This window comes from Erinaceus europaeus, chromosome 3 (genome assembly GCF_950295315.1).
Source record: "Erinaceus europaeus chromosome 3, mEriEur2.1, whole genome shotgun sequence".
Lineage (NCBI taxonomy): Eukaryota > Metazoa > Chordata > Mammalia > Eulipotyphla > Erinaceidae > Erinaceus > Erinaceus europaeus.
This window is the reverse complement of record NC_080164.1, coordinates 167,239,008-167,259,312: the sequence shown is the minus strand read 5'-3', so window position 1 is coordinate 167,259,312 and position 20,305 is coordinate 167,239,008. Positions and strand designations below refer to the sequence as shown.

The 20,305-nt window shown below is 41.7% G+C and overlaps 1 protein-coding gene across 1 annotated transcript in view; it reads left to right on the top strand.

Moving 5' to 3' along the window:
• Positions 1 to 20,305, top strand: part of ANAPC4 (anaphase promoting complex subunit 4) — a 45,319-nt gene that overhangs the window by 2,705 nt on the left and 22,309 nt on the right. Inside the window, exons 3-15 of the mRNA XM_060188259.1 lie at positions 914 to 1,046; positions 3,648 to 3,722; positions 5,380 to 5,406; positions 5,496 to 5,540; positions 6,973 to 7,057; positions 8,587 to 8,691; positions 10,985 to 11,068; positions 12,273 to 12,359; positions 12,943 to 13,007; positions 13,550 to 13,592; positions 13,687 to 13,763; positions 14,587 to 14,687; positions 14,787 to 14,838. Coding sequence (XP_060044242.1) covers positions 914 to 1,046; positions 3,648 to 3,722; positions 5,380 to 5,406; positions 5,496 to 5,540; positions 6,973 to 7,057; positions 8,587 to 8,691; positions 10,985 to 11,068; positions 12,273 to 12,359; positions 12,943 to 13,007; positions 13,550 to 13,592; positions 13,687 to 13,763; positions 14,587 to 14,687; positions 14,787 to 14,838 — 979 coding nt within the window. The remainder of the gene's footprint in view (positions 1 to 913; positions 1,047 to 3,647; positions 3,723 to 5,379; positions 5,407 to 5,495; positions 5,541 to 6,972; positions 7,058 to 8,586; positions 8,692 to 10,984; positions 11,069 to 12,272; positions 12,360 to 12,942; positions 13,008 to 13,549; positions 13,593 to 13,686; positions 13,764 to 14,586; positions 14,688 to 14,786; positions 14,839 to 20,305) is intronic.

Genomic DNA, 20,305 nt, shown 5'->3' with positions numbered 1-20,305 from the left:
CTTGAATGAAAACTGGTGGAAATGCACAGTCCTTTGGTTTTGCTCTTTCTATGGAGATATTGCCCTGGACTGTTTGGCCCAAGCTCCACCTACCACTCACTAATCAGTTCAGTGACTCTGTGCCTTTCTTTTCCCCCAAAATGTCCCTTAACATAAAGCCTCCGCATATCAGGGCCTCACTTAAAGGGCTGCTCTCTCTGAACAAGTCCTCCCACTGCTGTTGTGATTTTTTTTTTTCCCCCCCAGAGCACTCCTCAGCTCTGGCCTGTGGTGGTGCTGGAGATTGAGTCCTGCATCTCAGAGCCTCAGGCATGAAAGTCTTTTGTAAAACCATTATGCTATCTCTCCAGCCAGGACTTTTCCTGTATTTTTTTGTATTTTCTGCTTGGCAAAAAAGGGTCCAGTCTAGAGGCTTTGATATGTAAGCCGTTATATGTAATATACAAAAATTCCAATTGTTCATGAATGGTGAACACTCAAAAAATTTAAAACAATATTACTTAAAAGCAGAGTTTTTAGGTCAAATAGTTTTTTTTTTTAATCCGCTGTGCTACCACCGGACTCCCTAAATAGTTTATTTTTAAAATTTTCTTAAAAATCTTTTCATAAAATAAAAAATATTGACAAGACCATAGGATAAGAGGGGTACAATTCCCAATACCAAAGTTCCATATCCCGTCCCCTCCCTTGGGAGCTTTTCTATTTATCCCTCTGGGAGCATGGACCCAGGATCATTATGGGGTGCAGAAGGTGGAAGGTCTTACTCTGTAATTGCTTCTCTGATGAATATTCATGTACTTTCTAAGCTTATAATGCAGTTAAATGGTAAGACTGGGCAAGAAGTAACTTAACATTTTTTTCCTGAACACTATACTAATTTGGTCTTTTTTTTTTTTTTCTTATCTCACTTTAGTTTTGGCTTTCGCTGTTGCTGACACTAAGAAGATTGTTTTGTGTGATGTAGAAAAACCTGAAAGCTTGCATGCTTTTTCGGTAGAGGCTCCGGTTTCTTGCATGCATTGGATGGAAGTGACTGTGGAAAGCAGGTAGAGTAATACATGAAGAAAGCAGAGTGAACGCTGGCAGTTACAAGGGGACATTTGTAAAATTTCACCTTTCAAAAAAGGGAGAGAGAGAGAGAGATGTATGTTAGCAGGAGGGAGAAAGAGAACCAGATCATCTCTCTGGCACAGGTGATGCTAGGGCTAGAACTTAGCACTTCATGCTTGAGAGTCCAGCGGTTTACCATCCAGGCTGAAAGACTTCTACTTTTTGAAATGGAAGCAAGTGTATGTGGGGCCTGGGGAGTGAGCATAATGCTTATGCAAACAGACTCTCATACCTGAGGCTTGGAGGTCCAAGGTTCAGTCTGGGGCATCCTCATAAGCCAGGGCTGAGCAGTGCTCCTGTTAAAAAAGCGAGAGTATCTGAGTGTGTGATTGAGTGCACATTTGTGTGTGTGTATATATGCACAAATTATGTATACACTCACATGTACACACGTTGCCTTGAACTTCACTAGACACTTTAGTAGTGTGAGATGTGCTAAATTGGTCATTCCATTTTGATGTTTAACATGCTCTCCTCTGTCCATGGTCCCTATAGTTTTCTTGTTTCAAGAAAATAATTTTGTTTTAGATTTAGAAGTCTAGTACTATATCATGTTTGCATTAATAATGGTGAAGAAAGGAGGTTAGCTGACAATGAAAAAGAAAGTTTATTTTTTGGGCGGGTGGCTGGATAATTTTATTTCTGTTAGCTTCTCCTTTCTAATTAATCTTTAAGTTTATAGCAAATGAATTGGGAGTCGGGCGGTAGCGCAGTAGGTTAAGCACATATGGCGCAAAGTGCAAGGACCGGTTAGGATCCCGGTTCGAGCCCCCGGCTCCCCACCTGCAGGGGAGTCGCTTCACAGGTGGTGAAGCAAGTCTGCAGGTGTCTCTCTGTCTCTCTTCCTCTCTATCTCCCCCTTCTCTCTCAATTTCTCTCTGTCTCTGTCCAGTAACAAATAAAATAAACCTTAAAAAATAAATAGCAAATGAATTTGTGAATCCGGAATATTAATTGAGAAGTCTCCTAGAGCAGATCTGTGCTGAGTTGAACAAGAATCTAGCTTGGGGCTTGAGATTCACTGTGTGGCAAATAGAGTGATTTATCCATCATCAGTCAAAGAATATGGGTTATAAATGGTCATATATATTTATAGACAGAGGAGCAGAATGTATCATGCCATTTCTATACCAGCCTGGTGACCTGCTAAGAATGCCCTAACACACCACTTACGTGTAGTTTAGAAATGTTTTATGGAAAGTCTGGATTTTTAAAAAAATTTCTTTATTGGGGAATTAATGTTTTACATTCAACAGTAAATACAATAGTTTGTACATGCATAACATTTCCCAGTTTTCCATATAACAATACCACCCCCACTAGGTCCTCTGTCATCCTTCTTGGACCTGTATTCTCCCCCCTACCCCCCATCTACCCCAGAGTCGTTTACTTTGGTGTAATATGCCAATTCCAGTTTAGGTTCTACTTGTGTTTTCTTTTCTGATCTTGTTTTTCAACTTCTGCCTGTGAGTGAGATCATCCCATACTCATCCTTCTGTTATTGACTTACTTCACTTAACATGAATTTTTCAAGGTCCATCCAAGATTGGCTGAAAATGGTGAAGTCACCATTTTTTATGGCTGAGTAGTATTCCATTGTGTATATAGACCACAACTTGCTCAGCCACTCATCTGTTGTTGGACACCTGGGTTGCTTCCAGGTTTTGGCTATTATAAATTGTGTTGCCAAGAACACATGTGTACACAGATCTTTTTGAATGGGTGTGTGGAAAGTCTGCGTTTAACACACTCGGCACCTATAGTGTGCTAGAGTGAGAAAATTCTGATGTTTATCAGGCCAACCACTTTTTCACCTTCTCACTCATTTATTTCTGAATGTACTTGGAGGTAAATTTGAGAAAGAAAAAGGGGGTAGACTGTTTTTAAGTGAGCTTGTTGATTTTTTTTTTTTCACAACCAACCCCTTGTGAATGAAGAATTCCCTATACTATTCTTTTTTTTTTTTTTTATAGGTGTGGAGCTGGGGGCTCGAATCGGTATACTTCTGCCAGTCCTTGCACTTTGCGCCACTGTGCGCTTAACCTGCTGCGCTACCGCCGACTCCCCCTGGATTAATTTTTTTAAAAATATTTATTTATTCCCTTTTGTTGCCCATGTTGTTTTATTGTTTTTTATTTATTTATTTATTTATTTATTTATTTATTTATTTTTAAGAAAGGATTAATTAACAAAACCATAGGGTAGGAGGGGTACAACTCCACACAATTCCCACCGCCCAATCTCCATATCCCACCCCCTCCCCCGATAGCTTTCCCATTCTCTATCCCTCTGGGAGCATGGACCCAGGGTCATTGAGGGTTGCAGAAGGTAGAAGGTCTGGCTTCTGTAATTGCTTCCCCTATACTATTCTTTCTCACTTGTGGTCACTGTACTGACTCTTACAATGGTAATGTATTTGTGCTATCTTTCTAGTAGATGATACATGTTGTATAAAATTAGACTGCAAATTTTGTGTCTTTAATGGAAAATGAAGCGTAATCTTTTTAAAATAATGCTTGTTTTTTTTCCCTTTGTAGTGTGCTAACATCCTTTTATAACGCTGAGGATGAGTCAAACCTTCTCTTACCCAAACTACCTACATTGCCAAAAAGGCAAGTATTAAAGTCTAATTTTACTGGAATTAATGTCCCAGGTTTCTCTTTCCTCTGCTTTTAACACTGACATTTTTCTCCTGTATTTTAAAAATACATTTCGATGGCGTAGGTATTCTTGTTGGAGTCCCCGGCTCCCCACCTGCAGGGGAGTCGCTTCACAAGCGGTGAAGCAGGTCTGCAGGTGTCTATCTTTCTCTCCCCCTCTGTCTTCCTCTCTTCTCTCGGTTTCTCTCAGTCCTATCCAACAACAGTGACAATAACAATAATAATCACCACAACAACGATAAACAACAAGGGCAACAAAAGGGAAAATAATAGCCTCAAAAAATTTTTTTTGAGTCTGGGGTAGAAGTTTGTTGTTGTGCACGGGCCGCGGAGAAGAGAGAGAGGAGGTCCGGAGCGAAGAGGAAACACAAATCTTTATTTGCCTGGCACCTCAGAGTTGGGTGCTAGAGAAGCAGGTTGGGCCACATGGAGGTAGCGAAAATGGCCGCCTCACGCAGTAACCTTTCCTGCGTCTGAACACTGGAGTGAAGCGCTGGCAAGAGAGAGAGGTGCGGAAGAAGGGCTTTTATGGGAGTAGCTCTCGGGAGAATGGGAAGGGGGAGGAGTAACCATAGCACTCCAGGATAGGATAATAACTCTCTCTCGTGAGAATGGGAGGGGGGAGGAGTAACCAAAGCACTCCAAATATCGCGGGGAAATAGACAATGCCCTGAGGGCACAACATGGCGGAACAGGCACTCCGAGAATGTCCCAACTCTCGCGGGAACTAGCAGTAGCCTGAGGGGACAACATGGCAGATGTGACTGCATCGGCACAATTTCCCAGTAGAAGTTTAGTGGCTAAAGCGTTGGACTAAAAAAATACATTTCTGTTGGGGCTGGTAGAGAGCGCACCTGGTAGAGTGTACACTTCACCGTGCTTGAAGGACCCAGGTTCAAGCCTTTGGGGAGCACCTGCACCTGGGAAACTTCAGGAGCCCTGGAGTGTTGTGGGGTCCCTCTTCCTTTCTTGATGTCTCGTTCTTGTGACTACCAGTTTCTGTCTAAAATATAATGTGTGTGTGTGTGTGTGTGTGTGTGTGTGTGTGTGTGTGGTGTGTGTGTGTATATATATGAATCTCATGAAACTGGTGCAATCATGCAGGTGCAGAGCCCCAGCAAAAATCTGGCTGCATGGTGGGGTGATAGCACAAAGGCTCTGTTAAGAGACTCTCATGCCTGAGGCTCCAAGGTCCCAGGTTCAGTCTCTTGCACCACCATAAACCAGAGCTAAGGGAGTTGGGCGGTAGCACAGTGGGTTAAGCTCACAAGGTGCAAAGTGCAAGGACTGGTATAAGGATCCCAGTTCGAGCCCCTTCATAGGCGTGAAGCAGGTCTTGAAGGTGTCTATCTTTCTCTCCCCCTCTCTGTCTTCCCCTCCTCTCTCCATTTCTCTCTGTCTTATCCAACAACAATGGCCTCAGTAATGACAACAATAATAACTACAACAACAATGAAAAACAACAAGGGCAACAAAAGGAAAAATAAATTTAAAAAAAAGCTGAGTAGTGCTCTGGTAAAGGGAAACATGAAAAAAATTGTAAAAAATGTAAAAATGCATACGTATATTTCTGTTAAATGTTCTTACCATACTCTTTGTCTTCCTCTAGTTACAGCAATACCTCAAAGATATTTAGGTAAGCTAACTCTTTTTTGTTTTCAAGTAAGATAATTTTTTTTAGTATTTGAAAAAGAACTAACTTATTTTTTTTTCAAATTATTTTAGTGAAGAAAATTCTGATGAAATTATTAAGCTCTTGGGAGACGTCAGGTAAATACCTTAAATAACAAATGTAAACTTTTTGTCATCACCGGGGCTTCACCAATCTGGTTGAAGTTTTTAGATCGAAAGGGAGAGACAGAGACAAAAGAGGGAAGAGACATCAGAGCGCTGGGCTTCTCGTGGAGCGCTGACTGGACTGCAAGGCAGAGTAGGCAGGTGTCTTCCTGGCCCAGTAAGGCAATATTTGATATTTGAGGAGATTTCCAGAGTTTTAAGGGCACTTCCATAATTGATCATGTCACTTCACTGCTGAAATGAATATCTGAGCGAAGAACAGACACGAGCAGCCCAGGCGGTGGTGCGTTGACTAGCATATTAGACTTTGAAAGTCTGACGTCCTAAGTTCAGTCTCTGGCCTTGCATGTGCCACAGGGATGCTCTGATTCTCTCTTCCCCTCCCTCTTTAGTTCCTCTCTCGCCTTCTCTCGTGTTAATAAATCCTAAAAAATATATAGGCATATAGGCATTTTGTTAAGTTGTGATAACATTAGCATGATAGTATGATGTACTTTTGTTTATTTTAGTAAGTAAAGGAGGGTATAAGTATTAGAGGGTTTTTTTTTATTTACTTAGCACGCAAATTTGATTTATTAGATATTTAAACTACATGTACACTCAGTATCAAAATCTGAGTAGCTTAGAAGTTGAAAATTACTGAAGTATTCAAGTTCTGTATGCTCATTTAGTATATTTCAGCATCAGAACCATATTAAAATTGATTGTGTTTTATACTAGCTGGAAAAGGAACTGTTTTACTCTCCGGAGTATATAAATACATTTGTTAGTACTATGTTCTTTTTTTTTTTTAAGATGTATATAAATACATTTGTTAGTACTATATTCTTTTTTTTTTTTTTTTTTGTTAAGATTTTATTTATTTATGAAAAAGATAGGAGGAGAGAGAAAGAACCAGACATCACTCTGGCACATGTGCTGCTGGGAATAGAACTCATGACCTCATGCTTGAGAGTCCAAGGCTTTACCACTGCACCACCTCCCGGACCACAGTACTATGTTCTTAATCTGTTGCAGCTGGCAACTTTTTAGGTTAGGCAAAATATGTGTTGTTCCTTTGGAAAGAGGATGAAGCCCACTGTCATTGACTCTTGAGCGTGGTTCATTCGTTGGGTGTTGTAGCAGCCTCTCGGCAAACACGAGTACACAGACTAGGAAAACAGGAACTCTCTGTATCTTGGTTTAAGAACCTCAGAGCCATGAAGGTGGCTCAGTGGCAGAGCAGAGGACTTGCATGCATGGGGTCGTGGATTTGGTCTCTCACGTCACCCACGCCAGAGCTGAGTGGTGCTCTGGGCTCGCTCATCGAAAATATAATTACATTTTGAAAGAACTGAGAAAGAAAAAAACACCAAGAACTCCACTTTCTCTGTTGTCCTCAGCTCATTGCATTCTTTTTAATTAGGCTTAATATTCTTGTCCTTGGCGGCAGCTCTGGATTTATTGAGTTATATGCGTATGGAATGTTCAAAATTGCTAGAGTCACAGGGGTAAGTGTTTGTGAACTTCTCTTCTCTCTTAGGATCTAGCAGTCAGTTGAGTCATGAGTTCAGTGTTCCTGCCCCACCAATTTCAGTTAATTGAAATTATTATTATTTATTTTCCCTTTTGTTCCCCTTATTGTTTTATTGTTGTTGTTGATATTGTCGTTGCCAGACAAGGCAGAGAGAAATCGAGAGAGGAGGGGAAGACGGGGAGAGAAAGACAGACACCTGCAGACCTGCTTCACCGCCTGTGAAGCAACTTCACCTGCAGGTGGGGAGCCAGGGGCTAGAACCAGGTTCCTTACGCTGTCCCTGTGCTTTGTGCCACATGCACTTAACCCGCTGCGCTACTGCCCGACTTCCAATTGTAATTATTTTTAAATGTTAAGAGGATGATTTTCTCCCATCCAAGTACTAACCAGGCCCGACCCTGCTTAGCTTCCGAGATCAGACGAGATCGGGCGTGTTCAGGGTGGTATGGCCGTAGACAAGAGGATGATTTTCTTGTCTTTTTTTTATAATTTTTTAATTTTTTTATTATCTTTATTTATTGGACAGAGACAGCCAGAACTCAAGAGGGAAGGGGGTGATGAGAGGGAGAGAGACAGAGAGACACCTGCAGCACTACTTCACCACTCATGAAGCTTTCCCCCTGCAGGTGGGTTTTTTTTATATAATTTTTAAAAATATTTATTTATTTATTTATTCCTTTTTGTTGCCCTTGTTGTTTTATTGTTGTAGTTATTGTTGTTGTTGGATAGGACAGAGAGAAATGGAGAGAGGAGGGGAAGACAGAGAGGGGGAGAGAAAGATAGACACCTGCAGACCTGCTTCACTGCTTGTGAAGTGACTCCCCTGCAGGTGGGGAACCCGGGGGTGGTGGGGGACTTGAACCAGGATCCTTACGCTGGTCCTTGGGCTTTGTGTCATGTGCGTTTAACCCGCTGTGCTACCACCCGACTCCCAAGAGGATGATTTTCTTACCAAGATAAAATGGCAGTGATGAAATATCTATGAAGATCAGCGACTGTTAGAGGAATTAAGTTAGTCTTTTTTTTTTTTTTCTTTTAACAAAAAGACTGATGGGAAGGATACACTTGAATATTGTATATACTTGAATAATGTTGTTCTGGCTTGTGAGTGAAAGCTAAAAATTGTGATTGGAATGAGACAAAAGCTGTCAGAAACCATTGTAAGCTCAGCTCTGAGCCTGCCAGGGTTACGCAGGGTTTTTTTTTTTCTTCCTTTGTTTTTCTTAATGGCTTTTTCATCTCTTTCTGACCATTCTGCCCTAGAGGGGGAGAAAATAGTACGGGTTTTATGGAATAGGTTGGTTTCTTCATCTGCAGTATAGACAGAATCAGGACTCTCACAGCACACCTCTCTCTCTCTCTCTGTGTGTGTGTGTGTGTGTGTGTGTGTGTGTGTGTACATGCACATTTCTCAGAGCTCTGGATTTTTTGCTTCCCTTATTTAAGTAGTTACAACCTAGCCATTACACTCAACAGATCACTGGGCATTTGACTGTTTTACAGATTGTTGGCACTTGTCTTGCACTATGTTTATCAAGTGATTTGAAATCACTGTCAGTGGTCACAGAGGTTTCTGCCAGCGGTGCTTCAGAAGTTTTGTATTTTCAGGTGAGTCTTGAAACTTGACAGTAGTAGAATGTAGATATATTTTGAAAGGTTTTTGTTACCCATGTCACTGACTCCTAGTGGTCATTAAGATGAAACAAAGTGGGGCCTGGAAAGTGACTCAGTGTTGCAGCACAGGCCTTGCAGACCTGCGTTTGAGCTCCTGCATGGTGGAGAGTGTTGGAATAGCACTCTGCTCTTGGTCTTTCAATTACAAATACACTTAAGGGAAAAAAATTGACTTGGGGCTTCCAAATCAGACAGATCTTTTTTTTTTTAAATACCAGATCACTGTTCAGCTCTGGCTTGTGGTGGTACTGAGGATTGAACCTGGGACTTAGCAGCCTCAGGCATGAAGGTATTTTTACAGAACCATTATGCCATCTCCCCAGCCCATGACATAGAATCTTGTTGCAGTGAATACCTTACTGTCATGCCCCATGGACCAGTACAGTTTTTATAAGGAGAGTTGTTTGCTGGTCTGTTCATGACCGTATTGATAGGTGCGTACCAGCTCGTGTTTGTCCTAAGTGCTTTCTTCAGATCCTGACTTCAGTAATAATAACAGCTAATATTAGAGATCATATAATATGACAGATACTGGATGCTTTAACATAGTTAGAGCTGTGAGGTGTTCACAGCAACCTTAGGAGACTTTTCCCTCACTAAGTTAGTGTCATAATTCATACAAGCTCTCCATCACAGACTTGGAAAGTGACGTGGAGGTGTCTGACTCCAGAGTCCCTGCTCCTATCTCTTTTTTTTTTTTTTAATTTTATTTTTTAAAATATTTATTTATTCCCTTTTGTTGCCCTTGTTGTTTTATTGCTGTAGTTATTATTGTTGTAGTTGTTGATGTCGTCATTGTTGGATAGGACAGAGAGAAATGGAGAGAGGAGGGGAAGACAGAGAGGGGGAGAGAAAGATAAGACACCTGCAGACCTGCTTCACCGCTTGTGAAGCTACTCCCCTGCATGTGGGGAGCCGGGGGCTTGAACCGGGATCCTTACGCTGGTCCTTGCGCTTGGCGCCACATGCGCTTAACCCACTGCGCTACAGCCCGACTCCCACATAATCTCTTATGTAAGATAAAAGATGACCACTTAATGCTAGAGAAACCTTTTTAAAAATTTTTTTTACATTTATTTATTTCCCTTTTGTTGCCCTTGTTGTTTCATTGTTGTAGCAGAGAAACCTTTTTTTATTGTGTGTTGTTTGTATTTAGATTGTAGAAACAGACTGGTTCCCATATAGATGTAGACTTGTCTCCAAGAAAGTCTTCACAATGTTGTTATCTCAGATAACCTGGCCATTTAATATAAACTTATACAAAATCTAAAACAAACATAGACCAAAACAGATGAAGAGCTTCTATGTCTGAAGTCTTCTAGAATTCTCTGTCATATTCATAGCATCAGAGAACTCTTATTCACTGTAAAGGTTATTGTTATTTGCTCCTTATCTTAAGCTTCTATGAAACTAGACTTTCCAGGCCTGTGTTCAGTGCTATACCAAAATGATTCACTGCTTCCCCCCCCCAAGTTTATAGATATTTTTAACAGTCTTGTTGGACTATTATTCACATGCCATTGCTGTGCATATTTCACTCATATTTTTCAACAGCTTATAATTCTTTGTGCGTCCTTTAAAAATGTGTGTGAGATTATTTTTTTAGGTTTATCATCATTCCAGTGTTACAGAGTAGATTGTTCCATATAGTCCAGCTATGAAGAGGGAATTGATGGCCCAGAGTAAGTGCAGAGTCACACAACTGATTAGAAGATCCTGACGCTGAGCTCTTTTTTTTTTTTTTTTTTAATTTATTTATTTAACCACAGGGTTATTGCTTGGGCTTGATGCCCACATAATGAAACCACTGTGCCCCGTAGACTCCTTCCTTCCTTTCTTTTTTCCTTTTTTGATAAAGACAGAAATGGTGAGGGAGAAGGAAAGAGAGGGATGGGTAGAGATAGAGAGGCTTGCAACACTGCTTTACTGCTCATGAAGCTTGCTTCCGTGCAAGCAGGGACTGGGAACTTGAACTCCAGTCCTTTCACGTGGTGTTGCCTGTGCTTTATGTACTGGGCGCACCACCGCCCAGCCGCTGAGGTTGAATTCTGTAGGTCTCGGACCGTGTGTGCTCAGAGGGAGCAGAGTTCTGGATAGTCTTGCCAGTACGTACTTAAGACACTGTTTTCTACATTGTAGGGTTTTCTGGAGCTGGCAAGGATTGATTTATCTTTAAAAGAAGCAAATATGTCTGATTATGATCCCTTTTGTTATTTTGACTTCACAGCTTGAAACCAACCTACTGTATTCCTTCTTACCTGAAGTCACTCGAATGGCCAGGAAGTTTACTCACATTTCAGCTCTACTCCAGGTATTTATTCATAGCATCTTTTATGTGAATATTTACTATATGTCTCTTACCTATTGCAGATAAATAACTTGAAGAACTTGGTTTTTAATTTTTTATTTATTTTTTAATATTTATTTTTATTTATTCCTTTTTGTTGCCCTTGTTGTTTTATTGTTGTAGTTATTACTGATGTTGTCGTTGTTGGATAGGACAGAGAGAAATGGAGAGAGGAGGGGAAGACAGAGAGGGCGAGAGAAAGACACCTGCAGACCTGCTTCACAGCCTGTGAAGCGACTCTGCTTCACAGGTGGGGAGCCGGGGGCTCGAACCGGGATTCTTAGGCGGGTCCTTGCACTTTGCGCCACGTGTGCTTAACCTGCTGCGCTACTGCCGGAATCTGGAAGAACTTGTTTTGTAATACTACTTGTGGTAGAGTTGTTTACTCTGATTATCCTGATCTCAGCTAGCCAGTTCTGTGGCTGAGGTCCTAGTTCAGTAGTCTTGACTGATCTGTGTCCCTCTGCCGTGGTACCTTGACTTCCCATGGCTCATCCCCAGCAGGCCAGCCACGCTGGTACATGAAGTGGGGGGGCGGGGGTTGAAGGTGGGGAGTGGGGGGTGCAGATGTATCAGGAGTGCAGGTAGGAGCTTGCTAAGCCCCTGGGTCCTAGAATTCACAGCACCACTATGCCCCTTTGTCCCCTTTGTGTCAGACACAGCCAAGTGCAAGACTAGCCCGGGTTCAGGGACTAGGGAAACTGACTCTTGTCTTGATGGAGGAGCTGCAAAGAATTGGGACCCAGTCTACCACAGCCCCTAATTTATTTATTGTCCAAACTTTCTGGAGATCAGTGTCTTTTTAAGGTTTCTATTTGAAATTTAGAATTCACAATCATATTTAACTCAGTTTATATCCCAGAGAAAAAAGAAATCATAGCTAAATAATAATCATGAACTATTAGATATTCAGTAGTTTTTTGATAATCTTAAATGGCCTGGTAATCTGTCTTACCAATTTAAGACTCTTAGTTAAATACCAAAACTGTTATAGAATGTTTGATAGTTATAGCTGTAATTGTTTTTCTTTGGGTTAAAACTGAGTTAAATATTATTGAAAGTTAACTCTGAATTTTGTTATAACAACTGCCAAAAAAATCACATTACTTAGTTAACATACTGATTTAAATGTTTTTTTTTCAGTTTTTTTTCCCCTTCTTGTTAACAGTATATAAATTTGTCACTAACATGTATGTGTGAAGCATGGGAAGAAATTTTGATGCAGATGGATTCTCGTCTCACCAAGTTTGTGCAGGTAACATAATATATTCCCTTGGAAGGGATTAAAGAATCTTTAATATCCTTATGGGCTTACTATGGAACATGAGAAAATATTGCTCTGGTTTGTAGAAGGCTATAATCGTGATTCCTTTTTTATTTTAAAGGTGTATTTATATGTGAGAGAAAGCTACAGGCCGAGAGAGCCAGAGCATCTCTGGCATATGTGGTGCTGGGGATCGAACTTGGCACCTCATGCTCAGAAGTCCAGTGCTGGACTGGGTAACTCCCAGGGGTCCATGATTGCTTTCTATCTGGCTCGGTCTACAGTCAAGCTATTTTATCAGAAAGAAAGGATTCACTTTCCAACTGGCTCAACTAAGTGGGGACAGGATTGTGAAGTGGAACAAAGGAATGAAGCTTCAGGAGTAAGAACGGGCGTTGGAATGGCTGACTGTTTTCTAGTAACTGATAATCAGATAATTATTTAAAATATGAATTAGAAGGAAGGTTAAGGAAAAGAAAAGAAAGGGATCTGTGTTTCTGACATTGAATAAGTGAGTTTATAATGAAAAATGCATCTGTATATGTTTCTCTTATGGTTTTATCTTTGTGTCTAGGAGAAGAATACGACGACATCAGCACAAGATGAGTTCATGCACTTGCTGTTGTGGGGAAAAGCAAGGTAAGACATTCCCAACAGGTACTTCACTTTCTTCCCCCTTTTTTTGAAAGTAGTTTCTATTTCAAAATTAATTCATATTTATTATAAATAATTTCTGAAGAATAAGAACAAAGAATGCAGTATTATCTTCCTAAACTTTTCTATGCCCGTTGTAATTTTATATAAATGTATTTATTTTATGTATGTGTGTTATGTAGATTTGAATGTTTTAAGAATATTAATTTTCTTATGATCAAATCAGTCTTCATAGTATCTGACTTTGCTGTTATTCTTAGCCACCTTTTTCATTTTAAGAGTATTCACAGATTGGTCTGCATTTCCTACTACATATTTTTAACTTATTTCTTAGTATTATTGTTCCCTACTTTTTGTTCCTTTCTTACTGCAACAAAGTCTTGTTTGGCTGTTTGTTCTTATTTTGTTTGAAAGCCATGTTTGTACTTTGAATTCCATAAGTTTTCAGTGACATGTTCAGATTTTGAATAGAGAAACCTAAAACTATTTTTTCCTTTCTCCTTCCTTTCTTTTTTCTTTTTTTGTAGTGTTGAACTTCAGACCCTCCTAATGAACCAGCTGACAGTAAAGGTGAAGTTGAAGTATCCATTCTTAATTTTTTTTTTTTTAGAATGACATGTAATATCCTAATTGTATGCTAAATATATTTTCTTCTCTTAATTAGGGCTTAAAAAAGCTTGGCCAATCTATAGAGTCATCATATTCCAGTATACAAAAATTGGTTATAAGTCACTTACAGAGGTATGAAGTGAAGTGGAAATTTGAGGCATTACACCCACCTGTGCTTGGCATTGATTTCTTCCTACAGTTTTCTCTTTAGCACCTGGCATTTTCTTTTTGCGTTTTTCCTTAGTTACAATGATTACATTGATATCTGAGACAATCTTGGGATACCTAAGAGCTAAAGGATCAATAGTGAGAATTCTGCTTTATGAAACATTTTACAGTAACCTTTCATCAGGCTGGTCCCTGACTAACTTATTTTTCTCACCTACATAGGACATTTAAAAATTGGTGATACACTCTTTTGAGCAATGAGATGAAATGTATTTATATCTTACTGGATTGTCAGAAAAGCCATGACTTATTTCTGCATAGAAAGACTTAGAAAAATCTGTCATGACTTCTGGCAGCCCAATATTTTATAGTCAAGGATGTATATTGTGTCTTTTTGTATCTGATATCTTACTGGGGGGTGAGGGCAGGGCATGGTTTTGATTATTGTCAAATGCAAAAGCTGTTGGATGAATAAGGAGGACCTGATATGATTGAAAAATACCAGGACTGACTATGAAACATGATTTGATCTTACAAAATGTGCATTCATCTCAGTCGTTACGGGTGATCAAAGGATCCTGTGACAGTTTTTAGAGGTACTATGGAGACAATTATAGAATTGAAAGAAAATTGAAGTTACTTTCAGTATTTTATTTCTAATTTAAAATTTTAAGACTGTTCAGGCAAGGTGGTGATTGCCTGCTACCATGGTGACGGCAATGATAACGGATTTATTTCTGCTCTGTTCTTTTTTCTTTTCTTTTAAATGTCTGCTCTGTTCTGACAGCGGCTCTGAGTCTTTGTTATACCATCTGAGTGAACTGAAAGGCATGGCTTCCTGGAAGCAGAAGTATGAACCTCTTGGATTAGATGCTGCAGGAATTGAAGGTGGTGATTTAATTTCTCAGTGGGATCCATTTGAGGAAGGAGATTTGACACTTTGCTTTTTGACCAATGCTATTTTCTCCCCCCCCACCCCCCCCTTAGAGGCTATTACTGCTGTGGGCTCTTTCATACTCAAGGCCAACGAACTCCTTCAGTAAGTAGTGGGGATACTGAGAACACTTTCCTTTACTTAGGAACCTAATGAGTTCTTGTGATTTTTCCGAAAAGAAAACATGAAATGAGTATTAATCCAGACAGTGCCTACATGCGACTAAAACAAGCTGACAGCGCAGTGACTTCATACAGTCTTTCCCGGCCCCACACAGGCTTATTAGCCAGGTCCTCTCTGATAGCTGGGTCTGGTCTTAGTTCTCCTGTAGGTCACCTCCTTTCTAACATGTGTGGATGTTACTTCTTTCTGTCAGTTTTTAGAAACCATTCTTCTCTCTTTGATTTTCTAGACTCTATCACTTTTTCCTTTTTCCTTTTTCCTCCTCCTCCTCCTTCTTTGTCTTGTTCACATGCTTCCGTTCTTTCTCAGTCTGAGCTGGTAGCATGTCCCGGGACTCCCTCCCAACCCGATTCTGCCTTCCTGGTCCTTCCTTGCCGGTGCAGCAGGAACTTAAGTGTCCTGGCTCCATGCCTACAATGCACAGGTGTCCCTTCATTATGTCCAGGGCTTAGGCCGCAACTTCCAGGATCCCTCTGTCCCCTGGATTATTTCACCATATTGCTAAAAAGAAAGCATCTTCCCCTCAATTACTAAGAAAGCAGTATGAAAGGATAAGCTTTCTATGTCCTCGTGTGCCTTCTCCCTTCACACATGACTGATAGTTTGGAGGGGTTTGAGCTTTGACGGGGAAGTCATTTTATCATAGAACTTCAAAAGCTTCGCTCAATTGTATTCTGGCCTTTCAGTTACTGATGGAAGGCCTGTGCTTCTTACTGTCATTTCTTTGTAAGGCTTTTCTGTCCCTTGTGTCTATAAGCTTTTATTCTTTATCCTAGACACATTGAAATGTCACAATGGTATTTTTAGATATGGGCCTTTTCACACATTGTCCTGATGTTATTGTAGTCTGAATTGTATTATATAATTTTTCTTTTTTATCATCTCAATGTCTTTTTACACACACACACACACACACATCTACTCTTGTCTCTTGTTTCTTAAGAAACTTTCTTGGCAACATTATTCAAGACTCATTCACCAGCAGGCATTCACTGAGCATTTCACTGTGCACGGAAGATGGTTCTGGCTGCTAAGGATACAGCAGTGAACAGACTGTCTTAAAGGTCTTGCTTTCATGGCTCTTTATCACTGCTGCTATGAGGCAAATAAAGAAAAAAGTACGAAGTCTTCTAGGTCAGATGGTGAAAAGCAGTGGGGAGAAAACCAAAGCAGGGAAAGAAGACCCACATATGCCAGGAGCCGGGGGTGTCATTTTCTCTGGATGGTCAAGGAAGGCCTTATCGTGAAGGTGATTTTGAGAGTGCTGAGGAGAGAATGAGTCCTGTTGATAAACTGGCAAAAGAGGCATCGAGGATGGAGCATTCTTGGCATATTTGTGGAACCTCAAGGAAAAGTGAATCGAATGGGAGCATGAGGGGAGGGGATGGATTGAGAGGGAGACCACTGAATGGATTCCAGGGATCTCACAGGCTTCTCAGAGGCTTTGGCTTTTCCCCTTGGCCCTGGGCCCTGTGCCTGGCTTCAGCACTCCCAGGATGACTTGGGAATTCTTTTTTTACCTCAGGTGGAGAGGGTGTGTCAGCAGCACTGAAACACCCCCCTCCCCCCCCCTCCCCCCCCCCCCCCGTGCTATGGTAGTTCCCTGTGGTGGTGGGCCTTTAAGTCCCTCCCCTCGCATCCCCCATTCCTCTTCTAGGTCATGTATGCTTTCTGCCAGGTGATGTATTCCTCTCACTCTTGTCCCTGGGACTTTGGCTTTCACTGTGGGTGTAATTAGGTGCTATTAGGGAGTTAGGGCACTGGAGGCCCAGAATTTGACTGAGGCTTAAAAAGACCCCTCTTTTTTAATTAAAAAATATATATATATATACATATATATATATATATACACACACACACACACATACATATACATGGCCATCAAGCCTATCACTGGAGTTTGGTGTCTGTATGGTGAATCTACTACTTCTGTGCTTGTTCTTTTTGTGGGGCCTGGGGATTGAATCGGGGTCCCTGTGCAATGTAACATTTGCACTCTACTTGGTGCACTGCCACCCAGCCCCAGAAGATCCCTCTTGTCATTTATTTAATCAGGATAAATTACAGAAGCACAAGGACAATAGTCAAAAAGAGAAATGATGTTCAGAATCGGCTCATTTTCTTGAAAGTAAAAGTAATAGACTTGCCGAATGATTTTATATAGATGATACAATAAAGCAGCCATAGATAATTCTGAGGTAAGGTCCTAAGTGCCTTGAAGAACAGAATTGACATTTATTAAGATGTGAAAGATCTGGGGGAGTATTGGATTTTTCTGATTTTTTAATATATATATTTTGTTTTGGTCTATGAGAGAGATATAGATAGAAAGATAAAGAGACCAGAGCACTGCTCAACTCTGGCTTATGGTGGTGCTGGGATTGAACCTGGGACCTCAGAGCCACAGGCAATGAAAGCCTTTTGCATAATTGTACTGTCTCCTCCACCCTTTTTTTCTTTAATGATTCAGTTCAAGTTATATGTCCTTGGCGCTGAAATACTACATACATGGCGGAGTATCATCAAAGGGCGGCCAAGGTTATGCTTCAGTCATCTGGGCAGTGTGTTTGGCATGTTGGGTTTGAAAGGTCTTGTTGATAGGCTGGTGGTGCCAACCAGCACATGGTTGCTTAGAGAGACTGACATTCAAGGGATGAGTCCAGACTCTCAATGGAAATTTGGAAGGCGGCAGCGCACTGGCGCTCTTTAAAGCCACGAGGCTGGGTGAGATAGCAAGTGTGCTTTCAGTTGATGTGAGAGTTAAAGCCCAAGAAATGGTGCTATTGGGAAGCCAGCAGAGGCAGAAAGGCCAGAGGGTGGGGGCTGTGTTGCAGGTGAGTAGAGAAAGCATAATAGAAAGTGAGAGAGCGCTTTTAAATGCTGCTGAGTCAGATACGATGGAGCCCAGTACTGTTGTTAGACTAGTTTAGTGAGGTGACCTTAGTGAGAGCCTGTCTGTGGAGTTATAGAAACTGGTGTAATACAGAGTACGATCAGTGTAAGAATAGATACAGAGAAAACAAGGGTAGTCTCTGAGTTCTGTTGTGAAAGGAGTGCACAAGCTAGCAGACAGTAACTGGAAACAGTCTCTTCCTTCCTGCCTGCCTTTTCCTTTCTTTCTCTCTTTCTCTCTCTCTCTCTCTTTCCTTCCTTTCTTCCTTCCTTCCTCCCTCCCTCCCTCCCTCCCTCCCTCCCTCCCTTCCTTCCTCCCTCCCTTCCTTCCTCCAGGGTTGTTGCTAGGCCTCAGTGCCTGCCTGTCCTATGAATCCACTGCTCCTGAGGCCATCCCCCCCCCTTTTTTTTGGATAGGACAGAGAGAAATTGAGAGAGGACGGGAAGATAGAGAGGGAAAGAGAAAGATAGATAGATACCTGCAGACCTGCTTCACCACTTTTGAAGCGACCCTTCCCACAGGTGGGGAACTGGGGGCTCAAACGGGAATCCTTTGTGTGGGTCTTTGTGCTTCATACTGTGTGCTCTTAACTGGTGCACCACCACCTGGCCCCCTCTTTTGTTTTGTTTTCTGATGGGAAGTATTAGATCATGTTTATTTATTTTTTTATGTGTTTCATCTTTTTCTTCTTTATGTGTTTAATCTGTTTTTCTTTCTTTCTTCCTTTTTTTTTTTTTTATTGCCTCCAGGGTTATCGCGGGGGCTTGTTTCCTGCACTACGAATCCACTGCTCCTGGAGGCCATTTTCCCCCCATTTTTGTTGACCTTGTTGCTGTCATTATTGTTTCCATTGCTGTTGTTGCTGGATAGGACAGAGAGAAATGGAGAGAAGAGGGGAAGACAGAGACGGGGAGAGAAAGAGACACCTGCAGACCTGCTTTACCCCCTGTGAAGCGGCTTCCCTGCAGGTGGGGAGCCGGGGGCTCGAACTGGGATCCTTGTGTCAGTCCTTGAGCTTTGTGCCACGTGCACTTAACCCGCTGTGCTACCGCCTGGCCCCCAGATCATGTTTATTTATTTATTTATTTATTTATTTGTGGAACTTGTTTATGTATGATAGAAATGGCAGAAAAGATGATGGCCAAGTGCGGGGAGCACTGCCAGAGCAAGAGCATTTGAGAAGGTGAGGGATCCAGTGAATAAGTGGAGGCGTTGGGGAAACTGCTCTCCCAGGATTCTAGGAGGGAAGACGGAGGAAAGGGCCCCAGTAGACAGCAGCTGGCGGCGGTGGCCTGGGGCATCATGTCTACTTATTTTAACCATTTTAATGAAGATGAAAGTACTTTGTCATTAGCCAAGGGTCAGGGTGGAGAAGTGATACTGAAGGTTTAAGAATAAAGCCCAGGAGGTGACCTCCGGACTAGAGCACTGCACTCTTAAGCATGAGATCCTGAGTTCGATCTTCAGTGAGGCTTTAATTTCCTCTTGCTTCTTTATCATTAATCAATCTTTTAAAAAAGAAAAGAAAGGACTTTGCTGTGAGCTGGCTTTGCGTTCTCACACTCCTGCTATTCTGTAGTATCCCAGCTCCTATAACTCCACAGACTGGCCCTCACCAAGGTCACCCTGCTAATCTGCTCTAATAATGGTTGAATAATTTATGCCACTCTTGACCCCATCTTACCTGACTCAGGTACAGCAGGAACAGGGGCTGACTGGTAGTTAAGCATTACTTGACTAGTGCTGTTGAGAAGTAAAGCGAGACCCGACACTGACTGTGGGCATATAATCAGCATTTACAGTTAGAGATTTGGCCAGTAATTACAGTGAAAGAGGTAACAAGGGGTTTGCAGCAAGGACATGTTCAAATATAACCAAGTCTCAGCCAGTTTAAGGCGGATGTGAGGACCCAGGAGGGGATGGAAATGGGCCACTGGCATGACGGGCAGTAGGGTGTGGGATGCCGAAGGCTCCAGTGGAAGCAGCAAGGTCTAGTGTGTAAACACTGGAAGAGGCGGCATCTGGGACTGAGCCGCTCTGTTGATTTTTGTTGTGGTTGGCCTGTCTTTCAATCCCCATATGGATTCTCTTGTCACTTCCATCGTTTTCAAAACTGCTCTGGCTCTGTGGATGTGACATCTTCTGAAACCACTCTGCGGACATTGCTCAGATTTTATTTATTTTATGTATTTGCTGCGCAGAAGTCGTCCTCCCTTGCTGGGTCACTTCTCTGCTTATCTTGGTCTTTTGCTGCAAGCTCTCCTCAAACACCTGGTGCTCACTTCACTCATGTTTGCCCATGAGGCAGATTGTAGTTAAGTGGAGTCCTGCTGGGGTGGGGGAGGACCAGCACCCACACAGAGCTCCCCACTTAATCTGCTTCTTTCAGGAGACTGTTTGCTTCCACCTGCAGAGTAAACCCCTGCCTGGGTTGTTATGTTTCAGTGCGAGGACACATCTGCTCTGTGTGCAGCTTGCCCTGGGGCCCAGCCCCAC